This window comes from Carica papaya, chromosome 4, assembly GCF_054855325.1.
Source record: "Carica papaya isolate Zhongbai chromosome 4, ASM5485532v1, whole genome shotgun sequence".
NCBI classification, from domain to species: Eukaryota; Viridiplantae; Streptophyta; class Magnoliopsida; order Brassicales; family Caricaceae; genus Carica; species Carica papaya.
The window spans coordinates 19,940,362-19,957,415 of NC_142312.1; the positions used below are offsets into that span (position 1 = coordinate 19,940,362).

At 36.6% G+C, this 17,054-nt stretch overlaps 1 protein-coding gene across 1 annotated transcript; it reads left to right on the forward strand.

Moving 5' to 3' along the window:
- Positions 1-10,521: 10,521 nt before the first annotated feature.
- On the forward strand, positions 10,522-16,304 carry CBL1 (calcineurin B-like protein 1). The gene is made up of 9 exons (XM_088218070.1): positions 10,522-10,659; positions 11,271-11,461; positions 12,145-12,227; positions 13,044-13,103; positions 13,330-13,438; positions 13,576-13,628; positions 15,076-15,156; positions 15,742-15,854; positions 15,942-16,304. Exons 2-9 carry the CDS (start codon positions 11,383-11,385, stop codon positions 16,003-16,005), a joined length of 642 nt encoding a protein of 213 aa, XP_088074196.1. The 5' UTR covers positions 10,522-10,659; positions 11,271-11,382; the 3' UTR covers positions 16,006-16,304.
- Positions 16,305-17,054: the final 750 nt, after the last annotated feature.

Below are 17,054 nucleotides of genomic sequence, written 5' to 3' on the forward strand. Positions count from 1 at the left end.
CGGTCAAATTCAGCCAAACTTGCATCGATTCCTGTGATAAAACACACTTAGGGCCCTCGGTGGGTCGAAAAAATGTAGAAAGTCGAAACTCACCAGTAGTGGAACTCTCCGGTGCAGCAGCTCCTCCAGCTTACGTTGCAGTTAGGTGTTTTGCTCCGTTCAATCTGTAGAGGAGGAAATGGTGATCACAACGGTGAAAAAATCACATCGAACGGGAATTGGGAAGGGCCTCATTAGAGGTGAAAATCAAAACACCCCGCGACGGCGCCATTGAACTTCGGTGGTGTTTTCCAGCCAATTGGCTAGTGCTTTCACTCTGATTTGGCCATAGGTGGGTTTAGAATCAAATTCTGAGCAAAGGGTAGAATTTTAACCTCATTTGGCGGCCGAAAATTGCTCCGGTACGGCGGCGAGTGGTGGCGGTCGACTCCCTGACGGCTGAGCTGTCTTCTCCGGTGAGGGGCTCTGGCAGCTAGGGTTAGGGTTTGGGTACGGATGAGGTTATTTATACCCATCCCGCTTTTGATATGAGCCGTCCATCGCTTTTAATCTTGACCATCCGATCGCGATTAAATAAGAAATGAATCTGGGCCATTCATCGTGATTCAATCTGGGTCGTCCGTGTGCGTGGGGACGGATCTCAGCCGTTCGATCGCGCGCACACGGATCACCCACGTGGCTTCCCGCATTAGCATCTCTGCCACCTGGCGCGTCCTGGTTGGCCGGGGCTGCTGACCGGGCAGCTGACGTGGTACAACTTTTTTAAATTGTATTTTGACTCCCGGTTTTTTATTTTTCTTTCAAAAATACCCCTAGAACTCAAATTTTCACCACTTTTTCCCAAAATTATTTTCAATTAAATCTCTAAATAATTTTTATCCCTTATTATTGTTATTATTATTATTATTTCCATTAAAATAAATTAAATTAAATTAAATTCAATTTAAAATTACATAAATAATAATTATATTCATACAATAATAATTAATAAAAAGAAAAAAGGAAAGGTTGGGTGTTACAACTCTCCCCCCCTTAAAAGAAATTTGGTCCCTCAAATTTGTCTCTTACTCTTGATCGAACAGCTGGGGGTACTGGGCTTTAAAGTCTGATTCTAGCTCCCATGTGGCTCCCTTGGTATGTGGTTCTGCCATACGACCTTTACAAATGATATTTTCCGGTTGCGGAGTAATCTGCTCTTTCGATCCATAATGCCGACTGGTACTTACTTGTAGGATAAGTCCTCCTGGAGTGGGAGAGGTTGGTGGGCCAAGACATGAGAGGGATCTGGGTTGTACTTGCGTAGCATGGATACATGAAACACATTGTAGACCTTGGAAAGCTCTGGAGGCAGTACTAGTCTGTATGCGGCGGTACCAATCCTATCTAAGACTTCAAATGGTCCAATAAATCGGGGGTTCAGTTTCTCCCTCTTGTCGAACCTATTAATTCCCTTGAAAGGAGTTACCTTAGGGAACACCCGGTCGCCTTTCTCAAACGCTAAATCTCTCATCCGGGTGTCCGCATAACTCTTCTGCCTGCTTTGAGACGTCTGAATGTTCCTCTTGATCTTAACTATCTTGAATGTAGTCTCCTCTACCAGCTCTGGGCCGAATAATTTTCTATCGCCCACTTCTTCCCAATAAATCGGCGATCTGCATGGGTGGTCATATAACGCCTCATACGGAGCCATGCCAATACTCACTTAGTAGCTGTTGTTGTAGGCAAACTCTATCAGGGGCAGATGGTTGTCCCAATGGCCCCCAGAGTCAAGGACACAAGCTCGAAGCATATCCTCAAGTGTACGGATTGTCCTTTCTGATTGTCCATCAGTCTGAGGGTGAAAGGGAGTACTGAGGGACAGATTCGTTCTCATGGCTTGCTGAAAGCTACTATAAAATCGAGAAGTGAACCTGGGGTCCCTGTCGGACACCACTGTCACTGGGACTCCATGCAATCTGACTATTTTTCAGATATACATTCTTGCCAACTTGTCCAAGAGATCAGTCATCCTGATGACTAAGAAGTGGGAAGACTTAGTAGCCTGGTCAACAACTACCCAGATGGCGTCATATCTTGAGCGTGTTTTAGGTAACATTGTCACGAAGTCTATGGTGATATGTTCCCACTTCCACTATGGGATCGGTAAAGGCTGAAGTAACCCACCTGGGCGCTGATGCTCTGCCTTGATCTGCTGACATACCAAGCATTTAGACACAAAGTCAGCTATGTCTCTTTTCATCCTATTCCACAAAAACTGGGGTCGTATACTTTGGTATATTTTAGTGCTTCCAGGATGCATGATAAATTTTGAGCTATGGGCCTCTGTCATGATGTCTCTCTTTAATTCACTGTCACCTAGAACACACACCCTATCCTGAAATCGGAGTAACCCATCGGTGGAGACTCAGAATTCTGAGCTAACTCCCTATTCTGCATTGTTCTTGAAAGCTACTAGGGCGGGATCAACTGACTGAGTTTTCCTTATTCTTTGGATTAACTCAGGCTGAATGGTCAAATGGCCCAAACATGTGACTCTCCTTAAGTCTCAAAGTCGAACCTGTTGTGTGGCCTCAATTTGCCTACATTATGAGACCATCAAATGTGCTAAGATACCTGCACTTTTTCTACTGAGTGCATCGGCTACCACGTTGCCCTTACCCGGATGGTACAAGATATCACAATCATAGTCCTTAAGAAGTTCTATCCACCTTCTCTGATGCATATTGAGATCCTTCTGAGTGAATATGTGTTTCAAACTCTTATAATCGGTATAGATCTGAAAGGTCTCTCCATATAAATAATGGCACCAAGTCTTCAAGGCATGTATGATTGTGGCAAGCTCTAAATCATGGGTGGGATAATTTTTTTCATGACTCTTTAACTGTCTGGACCTATAGGCTATGACATTCCCATGCTGCATTAGAACACAACCCAGGCCTAGATAGGATCACTGTAAACTGTATATCTCCTCGATCCACTCAGTAAGACCAGTATAGGTGCAATAGTCAGTCGCTTCTTTAGTTCTGAAAAATTTCTTTCACAGTCCTCATTCCACTTAAACTTGGCATTCTTCTTTGTGAGTCAGGTTAGGGGAGCTGCTAGACTAGAAAATCCTTCAACGAACCTGTGGTAATAGCCCGCCATTCCCAGAAAGCTATGGATTTTTTTAACTGTTGTCAATTTCTCCCAGCCGAGTACTGCTTCAACCTTTTAAGAATTCATTGATACTCCATCCTTTGATATGATGTGTCCTAGGAAGGCGGTATGCTCAAGTCAGAATCCACACTTACTCAACTTTGCATACAACTTATTTCTTTTAAGAACTTGTAAAACCTGGGCTAGATGGTGAGTATGTTTCTCTCTGCTTTTTGAGTAGACCAGGATGTCATCGATGAACACGATAACAAATTGATCTAAGAATTATTTGAAGACCCTATTCATCAGATCTATAAAGATGGCTGGGGCGTTGGTTAACCCAAATGGCATGACCAGGAACTCATAGTGTCCGTACCTGGTTCGAAAAGCCGTCTTGGGGATGTCTTCTGTCCTTATTTTCACCTGATGGTAACCTGATCGCATGTCTATTTTGGAGAAGAACTGCGCACCCTGCAACTGATCGAAGAGGTCATCAATCTTGTGAATGGGATAGTTGTTCCTGATTGTGACCCTATTCAATCCTCTGTAATTAATACATAGTCTCAACGTTCCATCTCCCTTCCTGGTAAAAGTGACTCCGGCACCCCAAAGGGACACACTATGTCTGATAAAACTACTATCTTGCAATTCAGTGATCTGTTTCCTCAGCTCATCCATTTCAACGCGGCTCATGCGATAAGGAGCAATCGAAATAGGCTAGGTGCTTGGCTGTAGATCTATGGTGAACTCGACTTTTCTGTCCACTGACAGTCCAGGTAGTTCATCCGAAAACGCATCTAGAAAGTCTCGGACTAACAGAATCTCTTGAATACAATTCTCTTTCTTGGGTTTGCCTAATTAGAGAAAATAGCAAGGTTAAGGTACTCGACAAATAAGAAAACTTGTCATCAAGGAATAAGTACTAAATAATTTTATCAATTTGTAAATGGCTCATCATTAGGAGGATTAAATACAACCTTCTTACTAAAACAATCTACGGTGGCGTGATACGCCGCTAGCCAATTCATCCCTAAAATTATATCAAAATCCCCGTGTCTAATTCTATTAGATCTACACTCAATTTTCTATGTCCTATCTCCACGGCACAAGCCTTGTAAACAACTTCTCCTAATAGTGTTACACTTCCAGCAGTAGACACAAATAACATTAAATTAAGTTTATCAGGTAATACATTAAATTTGGATGCAAAAACAGGTGAAACAAATGAATGCGATGCACTAGTGTCAATTAAAACATGAGCAAGATGGTTACAGATAGTGTACATACCCTGTACCACGTCCGGGTCGGCTTTGGCATCCTGCTGGGTGAGGTTGTAAGCCCTGCTTTGGATAGAAGGTCTTCCCTAATTCTAGTTCCTTGAGCATTCTCTCGTATAGTGTTGGGCACTACCACATATGCGACAGGTGTTGTTGAGGTAGTAGCATGGTCGGTCCTAGTGATCCCTGCCGCAATGCTGACAGATCTTGCCACGCCCTGCCACTGAAGCCTGAAGGGGAGCCTGGATCACCGGTTTGGGCCTCTTGTTCTATTGGACAGGTGCAGTAGGGGCTGGTCTGCGGGGTGGAGCTGAGGGTTTGTGGTTCCCTGCTAACTGAGGGAGGGTGTGGAGGCTCCTCTCCACTAACTGTGCCTTGGCCAGAACGGCCGAGTAAGTCCTGAGCTCCAGTACAAATAAATGCTATTTGATCTCTGGGCGGAGGTCCCACTGAAATCTCCTAGCCTTTCTGCCCTCATCCATCAACGTCTCAGGGGAGTATTGGCCCAACTTCAGGAACTTACGAGCATATTCTGACACCCTCATGTTCCCCTGGACCAACTGGATAAACTCTATCTCCTTCAAATGTCGGATGTGCTCTGGGAGGTACTCTGCATGAAAGGCTGCTAGGAACTGTTCCCAAGTAACTGGAACAGACAGAGTGGTCTGCTTGAGTTCCCACTAGCGGTCTGCTTCTCCCACTAGCATGTAGGTAGCAAGGGTGACCCTCTGCTCGGGAGTTACCCTTACGGTCTTGAAGGCCTTCTCCGTCTTCGCCAACCAGTACTAGGCATCTTCAAAATAGGATTCCCCTGTAAAAGTAGATGGGTTCAGTCTTCTGTACCTCTCTATGTAGCTTGGGTCAATCATGAAAGGAGATGATGGGTCTCGCAAAAGAGGGATTGGGCCAGGCTGAGGATAGACTGGGGGGCCCTGTGGTGGTACTTGCTAATATGGTGGGGGCACTGGATTATACTGTGGCTGTGCCGGGCAGTACTGTGGTTGAAACACCGGATTGTACTATGGTTGTGGCACCGGTTGGTACTGTGGAGTAGTAGGCTCGTACCGGGGTGGCTTGGGATCCTCTCGCTGCAGTGGTGGCTCAACCTATGGCAGTGGGGGAGGGTCGGGTAGCTCCCTTCTCTCCAGCATCTCAAATATCTTGCCAACATCTTCCCGAACTGAACCACCCTGGACTGCTCGGTTTAGTGGGGGTCTTCCTCTTCTCATCTCTTTGTAACTGTATCTCATAAGGAAGGGTTGAGTAATGATTCATTAGTTTGGTGTTTCTCTAAGTATCATTGTGTAAGGGACGAGTCCGAGGAACGCGACTCTGATACCAACTGTAACGGTCCCGAAAATTCAAAAGAAAATACATATAATAATCTGAGTGCGGAAGCGAAATAAAAAATTAAGGTTAATATCCCTTATACAATAACTTAAAAGTACTAAACAATATCACAGAATAAGTTCTCTAAAAGAAATACGAGAAATGAGAAAAATAAAGGAAACTATAAAGTATCTAGCATCTACTCCCTGTCTTCTTGTGGATCAGGCTCGGGAGTCAGGTCCTCATGATCTGAAATGGTTAAATAAGGAATGAGTTACACTAGTCCAGTAAAGACATCACACTATATCACTGTCACAGAAGTAAAGGTTGGTAGAAAACCGAAAAAAACCAATGGAGCACAAATTTTAAACCAATACAATTATTTAAAATAAAACCATTTACCATTTTTTTTACCATTAGAGAACCTGTGAAAACAACCTATAAAGACAATAACATCATACAGATCACAATTTTATGCATAATTAGTAACAAAAAATACATCATAAACCTGTATTCATTAACAATAACTGATTATCATCGTTTCTCGTTTTCACCAGTCTACTAGTATCCATGGGGATGCATAGGGGTCCCCGCTACACGTGAACCATTCCCTTTAACAATCTTGATTCCAGTACTGTCCCCATACCCCATCCGGTATGAGCGCCAAAACAATAAACCTCAATACCCCGTTTGGTATTAGGGTAAAGTGGGCGGTCCCCATACCCCGTCCGGTATGAGCGCCAAATGACCAAGTCTTCATACCCCGTCCGATATGAGACAACGTTCACGGTAGAATTCCTTATAAACCCGGTCCGTCCACCGTCTCCCAAGATATCTAGTGAAGCTATCATCTTATTCATTTATCAAATTACATCCCATTCCCAAACATGAATACATAAATAAGTAACGTGCATCCAATAAAGCAAGCATATCTTAGATTTCCAAAATCAAACAATAGTGAAGTAAGCAGTGATACATGCATTTAAAACCATAGAATAGATAAATTAGATACCATAATGTATTTAAACTGTAAAATAAATCAAACAAGAATCGACAGAGAAATATATATTTAATTTGTACAAAATACAGTATTATTATTTATTCAAACTTCAATTCCATGATAGAAAATAGGGTGAGGTGTCCTTACTTGATTTGACGCCGAAAACTAGATTGTCACTAGGCCTACGGGCGGTCACTAGGTTCCCTGAATTTTTTCTTGGGAACTAAAACGCGCTTATGGTACCTACACATGTCCCAAATAACCAAAAAATCAGACCCAAGACCTACTCGATAAATTTTAGAATTCCAACACGGCGGCTCTGCCGTGCTACTGCGAGCGGTGGCGAACCGCCTCAGGTTGGCTATTTTCGGCCAAATTCAGCCAAACTTTGCATCGGTTCCTGTGAGAAAACACACTTAGGGCCATCGGTGGGCTGAAAAAACGTAAAAAACTGAAACTCACCAGCGGTGGGGCTCTCCGGTACGGCGGCTCCTCCGGCTCACGTGTCGGTTGGGTGTTCGGTCAACCTGTAGAGGAGGAAATGGTGATCACAACAGTGAAAAAATCACATCGAACGAGAATCGAAAGGGCCTCATCGGAAGCAAAAATTGAAACACCCCGCGGCAGCGCCGTTGAACTTCAGCGGCATTTTCCAGCCAATTGGCCGGTGCTTTCGATCCGATTTGGCCATAGATGGGTTTAGAATCAAATTCTGAGCAAAGGGTAGAATTTTTATCTCGTTTGGCGGCTGAAAATTGCTCCGATATGGTGGCGGTGGTCGGCTCCCTGGTGGCTAGAGTTAGGGTTTGGGTGTGGATGGGGTTGTTTATTACCATCCGCTTTTGATATGAGCCATCCATCGCTTTTAATCTTGATCGTCCGATCGCGATTAAATAGAAAATGAATCTGAGCCGTTCATCGCGATTCAATCTAGGCCGTTCGTGCGCGCGGGAATGAATCTCAATCGTTCGATTGCACGCACGTGGATCGGCCACGTGGCTCCCTCCCGCGTGGCCTCCCGCGTTAGCATCTCTGTCACCTGGCGCGTCCTGGTTGGCCGGGGCAGCTGACGTGACACAACTTTTCTTAATTACGTTTTGACCTCCGGTTTCTGATTTTTCTTTCAAAAATACCTCCAGAATCCAAGTTCTCACTCTTTTTTCTCAAAATTGTTTTCAATTAAATCTCTAAATAATTTTTACCCTTATTATTATTATTATTTCCATTAAAATAAAATAAAATAAAATAAATTCAATTTAAAATTACGTAAATAATAATTATATTCATACAATAATAATTAATAAAATTAAAAAAGGAAAGGTTGGGTGTTACACGGGGATCGCCAGTAGGCGCAGTCAACAAGTTTAGCTTTTCGGGCATCAATTTGAGTAAGAATCCCTCACCTTATTCTTTGTTATGGAATTGAAGTCTAATTAATAATAATACGGTATTTTGTGCAATTTAAAAAATATCTATAATTATGAGTTACTGATGGAGCGAGAACCGTAAATTATTCTCTATTGATTTCTGTTGATTTATTTTACAGCTTGAATGCATGATTGATCGATTTTATGGTTTTAAATACATGTATTGTTGCCTTATGTGACTACTGTTAAATTGAAAAACTAGGACGTGATTGCATTCCTTGATGCATGTTTTGTTTGTTTTATGTGATTACGGTTGAGTTAGGAAACTGGAGATTAAAGATAAACGAGAAATTGTGTGATTAAATGAATGAACGAAACAATAGCCTTGCTGGATATCCTGGGAATTGGTGGACGGACTGGGTACATAGGGAACCCTATTGTGAACGTCGTCTCATACCGGACGGAGTATTTAGGGATGATATTATTTAACGTTCATACCAGATGAATTATAGGGACGACCCGTTTTACCCTCGTACCGGACGGAGTATCGAAGTTTAGTAATTTGTCACTTATACCGGAAGGAGTATGAGGATGGCTTAATTGAAAATGTTAAAGGAAAGGATTCCCTCGTTGTGAGGACATCCCTATGAACCCACATGGATACCAGTAGGCTGATAAAAGAAAAAATTGTTGTTCAAATCGATTGCATATGAAATTATAAAATGTGCTATATCATTGCTTCTATAGATTGTTTTCATAAATCTCATTACGGTAAGTAAACGGTAAATGATTTTATTTATGATAAACGACTTTACTAAATTAAAAACTTTACTAGTTGTTTTTATTATTTTTACCAACCTTCATTTCTGTGTCAGTGAGTAGTGTGATATTCTTACTGAGCTAGTATAGTTCATTCTTTTATTAACTATTTTAAATTAAAAGGACTAGGATCCAGAAACTGATCCATAAGAGGATTGCAAGTCGGACGTTCAGTTGTTTACTTTTAATTTATTTCTTTAGTTATTAATTGTTCTTTTAGAAGGGTATTCTCGTAAGCCCAATTTGATATTTTCAATTATTGTGTAAGGAATGTAAACCCTAACTATTTATTTCGCTTCCGCACTAAATTTATAATTTATTTCATTTAGAATTTTCTTGGTCGTTACATATTCTATCTTGATTAATCGCTAATTCTAAAGTATTTAATTATATTCAATATTCTTTCAACTATAGTTTTATAATTATAGGTGTACAGAATCAAAATATAATAAATGACTTGTTAATTATTATGATGATTTTAGATAAAAGAAAGCTTTTACATCTCATCATTTTGAGAATATTCTATTGACAGTTTAATGTAATAATAATCGTCATGAATTTTCAATTAGATTGATTTAATGATCATATCTTCGTATATATCATCTATATATGTGATTTAGTTAATGAGATCAAATAATCTTTATCTTAGAGAGACCATTACATATATATTGGTCTTAGCGGATCATTAATGTCCTATTTTGATGATCAAATGACCAAAAAACGTTTTACATTAAATCATAAAAAGTTTTAATCTTATTATCAATGTAATAAATATGATAATAAAAATGTCATTGTCATATATTAAAATAAATTGTCAAATAAAAATGTATTTAATATATTATAGGAATAATTTGATATTAGACATAACGATATGTCCCTAACATGTTCAACGGAGGATGTTTTAATCAAGTTTAAAGATAGAACATCATCAATCATCAGGAGGGAAAATGGTCATAAGGATGTTAACATCATACATGGAGAGCATAGTAGACTTAGTTTTGATAGTTTTGACAGAAATGATTATGAGTTGAACTAAGAGAAATGGGGACCTTAGATGTTGTGTACTTATCGTTCTCTGTATTAGTATTAGGCTCGTACTCTTAGTACACAACTTTTGAAAAAACAATAATCATATTTTTAAAAAAGTTGAATAAATTCTCAATTTAATTAAGATAGATATTTAATTAAAATAATGTTGTTCCTTGATATTACAATATCAGCACATTTTATTGATTGAATATACTCAAAAGTGAATGTAACAACTACATTATATGTGCAATATATGATTATTACATTTCTTTTATTTATTTTCATTAATAAATAAGTACAGGAGATGTTTATTATTTATAATATTATAAATAAAGAATAATTACAATTATATTTTAATTGAATATATAAATTTCATGTTTAGGGTAGAACATTCTGAAAATTACAGCTGCTGACTCTTGCTGAAATTCCACTTGGAGACATCAAAATTCAAAAAAAGAGAAAATTCAATTCCAACTTGTTTCCATCGGGCACTTGTCCTACTTTTCAGCCGTCAGATCAGCTCTCCGCGGCTCCATTTTTTCTTCTCAACTAAATTTCATTTCAATTTTCTAAATATAAATACAATCTCTCCCCTCGCTTCCTTCTCTCTGTACAGGGAGGGGGCTTCACTTTTTCTTCTCCTTAGCAGAAACCTTTCCCCCACTTTACGGACTCGGCGTTTTGCCGGCCAAAACTTTGGTCGGTAAGTATTTATTTCTCTCAGATTTCCGTTTTCTTCAACTCTGTTTTTCGGTTTAATTTATGCATGCTAATTTCAGGTTTTTTTTTTTTTAGAATTTAAGAAATTCCTTTCTATATGTTGCAAAAGAAGGATAAGAAATGCGTGTGCGTCTTTTTTGGGGGGAAAATGAGGGGTTTTATTTGTTGGGTTCTGTTCAATTTGAATGAATATGGGGCTTCCGATGCTCTGCTTATCTATCTGTTAACAGTTTTTATGTTTGCTTCCTGATAAATTCGATTAGATGCTTTACTACCTAAAAAATGAGGAATCCTAACTCATGCTTGTAGCTGTTTGTTTTTATTTTACTCGTATCTTGGTTGCTTGTAACGAGAATTTGAGAATATGCGGAGATGGAAATTGTTTCTTTGTCCTCTTTTTCTTCCATATTCAGAGAAACAAGAGGGTATGGGTTGGTAAGAAACGAGCTTTAAACTAACCCCCGTTAAATCATTACAGAGCTAGTTAGTTCTCATAGATCAGTGATTTTTCTAAATATTTCATTTAGGGATTTGTTTATGCACTGACCACTTTATTTGTTTCTTGTTTGAATCTGGGTTGTTGCAATTTGCCAGGTTTGAGATGAGTATGATGGTAGATTTTAGTACAGCCTAGACTCTCGAGTCTAGCTGCACGCTTCTTCTCCAACTTCATTTCCTTCATATACTTTTCATCTGTCTCCCACAAATGGGCTGTTTTAGTTCTAAAGTTGGAAGACAAGTCCCTGGACATGAGGACCCAGTGATGCTCGCATCAGAGACAGCATGTGAGTAATTGTTTCCTTTTTCATTATTGTGGCAGTAATTTTTTATCTATGAGTTGCATATTTTTACTTGTAGTTGTTAATTGGATTTTAATTTAAAATGGTGATGTTACCAGTATATTATTAGGAGAGAAGAACAAAGGAATACACATGAAAACATTTTTGAACTTATTTCTTAGCTTCATTTATCTGAGAATGTCTTGTTGAGACTTATTAAGACTATTAAATAAAATTATGGAATTTACTAAGCTACTTTGGAGGATGAAAGGAAAAATCTACCGCATAGGTTAGTGAAAGTTCTTAAGGTACATTTTGTGCATTTTCGCATAGTTGAAATTTTGGTTTGTTAAACTTTGTTCAGCCAATACGTGCGTTACTGGAAAATTTTCTTTTCAATGTTTAATTTCCACTTTACTTGATTGTTTGTTTGATCATGTATGATTTTGTCTGCAACTGTCCTGTATGTCAGACCAGATTTGATGACACTTTGATTAATCCTTTAATCTATGTAATTAGTCTACATAGAAAAGTCATTCTCCTTTTGCCAACCCAAATATTGGTAATCCATGTATTATTCTCAGCGCTCAGGTCAGCTGTGTTATTTATTTTTTGTTGTATGTGTGTGTCCATCTAATGTACATCTTTGTTTTTCTGAATGATTTTTTTTTTTAAAAAAAAATTTCCAGTTAGTGTCAGTGAAGTTGAAGCATTATTTGAGCTATTCAAGAGCATCAGCAGTTCTGTCATTGACGATGGGTTAATCAGCAAGGTATTTGATGAGCATGAATATACAACTTTTCCTTTTCTATATGCTTCTTTCTTATTCATTCATATAGATGTCAAACCTCAAACCTCAAGGACGGGATGGAGGTTGAGGGAGGAAGTCAAGGACAATCATGATAGATATATACCTATAATGTTTTCAAAAGATATAATCTATAATGGTCTTCACCTTATTTAATATTTTTGTAATAGAAAATATCACCTTAGTCTTCACCTTATTTAATATTTTTGTAATAGAAAATATCACCTTATTTTATATTTGTGCAGTTTTTTGTTAGACCTTTGATGACTTGTGATTTTAGTTCTTTATTTTATATATATATTTTAAATAAAGTTCTTTATTTTATATTATCTGATTTTTTTTGTTGAGATATTTTACTTTTTGCTATTCCATTTGTCATGATGGTATCTCCTGAATGCTACAAGTTGCAGCACAACTTCAATGTTATTACCTTATATTTTATTCCATTTCATTTATGGATCCTTCAATTATTGAAGTTTATGTCATGTGGACTGACTTTAGTTATGCAAATCAGACAAACTTCATTTCTGCTTTTTCTATGTATCTACTTTATTTCATTTTCAACCACCCTCATGTGCTATTCATTTAACAATTTAGTTCTATTTTTTTTTTTAAAAATAATTTTTTAATCAAAGAAGTATTATTAAGATGAGTGGAAAAGGTTAAAATATTAAAATGTGATTGCACTAATGGTAAATTGTTTGTATAGAATAAGTTTACTTAAGAACTTCATGTTTAATTTCAGCTTATCGTCTAGAATGTTTTTATTTGTACGTGCAGGAAGAGTTTCAACTTGCTCTGTTCAAGAATAGAAAGAAAGAGAATCTGTTCGCCAATAGGGTATTATTTTTGCTCATTTTGTAATCCTTATGTATGGTTTAGATGGGGTTAACATAATATGATGGTTATTGATTTAATTGATAATTAAAACTAAATATGGGAGCACAAGCTGTGAACTGCATGATCCCTATGATTCTTATTCCCTGTTATTAATTCCTTGTATTGGAGCGCCTACTAAGTATACCATCTTTCTGATCTCTTGAATATGCTTTCTTTTTTCATTCAGATATTTGAGATGTTTGATGTCAAGGGAAAGGGTGTCATTGATTTTGGTGACTTTGTTAGATCACTCAATTTCTTCCATCCAAATACCCCACTTGAAAGCAAAATTGATTGTAAGTACAATTTATTGACCTTTAATTGCATCAGCTGGAGTATTTTGACATTTTTTTTTGTAGAATTACTTCACCTTAAATATTTGCTTTGTTTTGTATCTTTACTTCTGACCTATGCTTTTTAAATTGTATTTCAGTTACATTTAAGCTTTACGATATGGACAATACAGGATTTATTGAGCGCCAAGAGGTATGCTTTTGGTCATTTTTCATCTATCCTTAGTGATGAAAGTTATAGGCCATCCATTTATAATGGTTGTCCATAGAAGAATGCGTGCAGCTTGGTTGAGCATCATTTTGTAACTTCCTTTTACCTAAAAACGTGGTTAGATTCTACCAAATTGGTCGTTATTCATAACAATCAAGAGCCATTTTGTGACAATTGTCTGGCTGTGCACGCGTAGAACTTGTAGATTATATCTTATGGTTTGCTTAGACTTTTTAATTTTACTGCACTCATGTTGGACAAGACATAAAACTGATATGGTTGCAGGAAATGTATCCTACACTTGATGTGCTTCTTAGACATAATCATCCGCATCTAGATGTTATGATGTGTAATGTAAGATTCTTATGAAGACTGTTTGTTAGGAGTCTAAAAAGGGCATAGAAATGAGTTATAACTAATGCCTAAATAAATGATTGGTAACTTAACCAATAAATAAAAGCCAGTGATGGATTAAGAATTTTTTTAATTGAGTTTTATTTCTTGTCGTCTCTCATTGTTGGTTATAGCTAAAGTCTATTCCTTTCATTCTACTTATTCTATATTTCTTTATCTTCATTTCCAATTTCCTAGTCTATGTTAGTTGTTTGGAGTTGCTTTTATTTTATGTGGCCAAAGGTGCTTAAAGCACATTTTGGCAATTAAAGAAAAAAAGGGATCAAATTTGGAGAGCTTTAGGCCAAGAGCTTCCTTTCATAATTATTTTGGACAACTATATATCTTGTCAAAATAATAAATTACAACCAATGTCACTACCTTATTTAATGATAAAAACATTAAAATTTTACATTGGTAAATTTTATTTGAAATTATTTTTAAGTTGGCTCGAATTCATTTGACTGCTAATTTTAGAATTGAAATAATTTTATATCAAGAGAGTAATTAATGTTTGGTCATTTTACTAAAAATTTACTTTAGAATTGCTAATATTTACTAAATATTTGATAGTTGCATAGAGTTTGATAGTTGGTAAACAAATTCAAATATCCAAACATTTAAAGTTAAAGAACTATGAGTTAGGACTAAAACCCAGATGGACTTAAAGCACAGGAAGGAGGGGGGGAAGCCAATTCATGTGACCTCTATCTCCACTGTTCTATTTCTAGCTTAATTTTTCTTCATTTCTAAATTATTGCCCGGGCAAGTTAGTTTTCTTGCAACTTGTCCTGCATCAATTAGTTTTCACTGACAAAATTAGCATTCTGACATAGTCAACAAGATAATTGATAGAATGTTATCTTATATCTGTACTCTATCCTTGCCTCCATTCTGGTGTTTGTCTGTTTTTCCTCATCTTTTCATCAGAAATCTCTGTAGATAAGGGCTTTAGGAATCTTACGGGTGCCTTGTTGATTTGTATCCTTTACTGAAATATCTTTGCAGGCATCTTCATTCTAATTGGTTTTGGCAGGTCAAGCAAATGCTGATTGCACTTCTTTGTGAATCTGAAATGAAGTTGGCTGATGATACTATTGAGATAATACTTGACAAGGTTAGTCTTCTGATAGTCTAATTACCTATTTAGTTTGAGAAAAACTCAAGCCAAGAGGAAATGCACATTCGGGACATGTTGTCTAATAACTCCACTCCTGATTTCTGGATTCCAAATTGAACATTCTTTTTAAGTTTCTAACCAAAAACCAGGGAAAATAGTTGAGAGCTTGTGTTTGGCAGTAGAAATTTTATATGGGAAAGCCTACAGAGCGCAAGACGTAACTACAATCATATACTTGGTAGATTCTAATGAAATTGTGTTGAAATTGTGTTGAAATTTCTAGCCAAACAAACTAGGTGAAGAAGTGAACCTTGCAATTCAAACTTGGATGCAAACGTTAGTGGAGTTCATAGGTTTATACAAGTTGCAATTTCTACTGAGTTAGATAGAAGCTAAGGTACTATCTTGCATAATTTGATAGTCAAAGGTATTGTTGGGTGCTATTTCTCTGTTGGTTGGTACTTCCTCTTCCTAAATGATGAGAAGTGGCATCCAACCAGTCTCCTGTATGTGGACATAAATGGGCATGTGTTTGGTGGTTGTTAAGACTGTAGTTGATGGGGGTCTTTCTTTTATGGACAGACATTCTTGGAAGCTGATGTAAACCAGGATGGGAAGATAGACAAATCCGAATGGCGTGACTTTGTAAACAAAAACCCATCTTTGTTAAAGATCATGACGCTTCCTTATTTGAGGTATGTGGTGGAATATTTCAAATCTCCCTGCTACTGTTATGGTGATGACTAGAATATGTTTTTGTGCTGAAAATTAATTATGTGCAGGGATATAACAACAACATTTCCGAGTTTTGTTTTTAACTCGGAGGTGGATGAGATTGCAACATGAGAGAAAAGAAAGTTGGGAGTCAGCGGTATTAGTGCAAAGAATGAAGTAGTATGGAAGAAGATTTTTTATTTGAGGTTTAATATAGTCCAATTGTAGATTATGGTGAAGCAAGTATGCTCTCTTTTTTTTTTTTTTTTTTTTTTTCGGTCATCTTTCTTTTTAATAGTGCTATAGAAAATATGCTCTTTTTTCCCCCTCTTATTCTTCTGGCACCAAAACAATTGGGCTCAAGAATTTCTTTGCTAGGTTATATAAGTAGGTATTTATAAGGTTTAATGTTAATTTTGTACATTTAAGAATGGTTTTTTTTTATTATTTATTTATTTATTATTATCTACTTAACATTGTTAAAATCATTATTAATAATTAAAATTACCAGCTCATAGGTGAAACCAAAGAAAACAAATGTGTATATATATATATGTATTTCTTGTTGTAAAGCTAAGAAAGTAAGATTTATTTTAGTATAAAAATGTAAATTTTTTTTTTAATTTGTATATTGCATACGTATTTATGAAAATATATAAAATGGTTTTTTTTATTTAGAAAAAAATTAGTAAGTAATATTTTATAATTTTTAAATATTTTCTTAATTATTAATTAATTAATTTAATTTTTCAAACAATTTTACATAAATTTAAAATTAAAATTAAAAAATAATTTTATATATCGGAAAGAGTACAAAGCTTGCTTTTTCAACCAAATGACTGCAAGTTGGAGATGGAGAGAGAAATCATATCAATATGTTTTAGAATGATGCCTTGCAATAAGAAGGAAAAGGAGCCAAAAAACAAAATACTAAATTTAAAAAATTTTAATAATTTTTTTTTTTTTTTTATCAAAAAAGAACAATTTCTTGGTAATTATTAGATAAAGTTACAAGGAAAAAAATATTAAAAATTTATGATTTGATATTTTAATTTGATTAATTTACTTGTATAAATTTAATACAAAACAAAATAAATATAGTCGAGTGAATTTTTTTTTTTTTTTAATCATTGTAAATTTTATTAAATGTTGAGGGACAATAATGTAGGTGATATGGTTAA

Coding starts and splice junctions, on each gene's coding strand:
- CBL1 (XM_088218070.1), top strand. CDS start 11,383: ATGGGCTGTTTTAGTTCTAAAGTTGGAAGACAAGTCCCTGGACATGAG. Junction 13,439..13,575: donor ACTTGAAAGCAAAATTGATT/GTAAGTACAATT, acceptor ATTGTATTTCAG/TTACATTTAAGCTTTACGAT. Junction 15,157..15,741: donor TTGAGATAATACTTGACAAG/GTTAGTCTTCTG, acceptor TTTTATGGACAG/ACATTCTTGGAAGCTGATGT.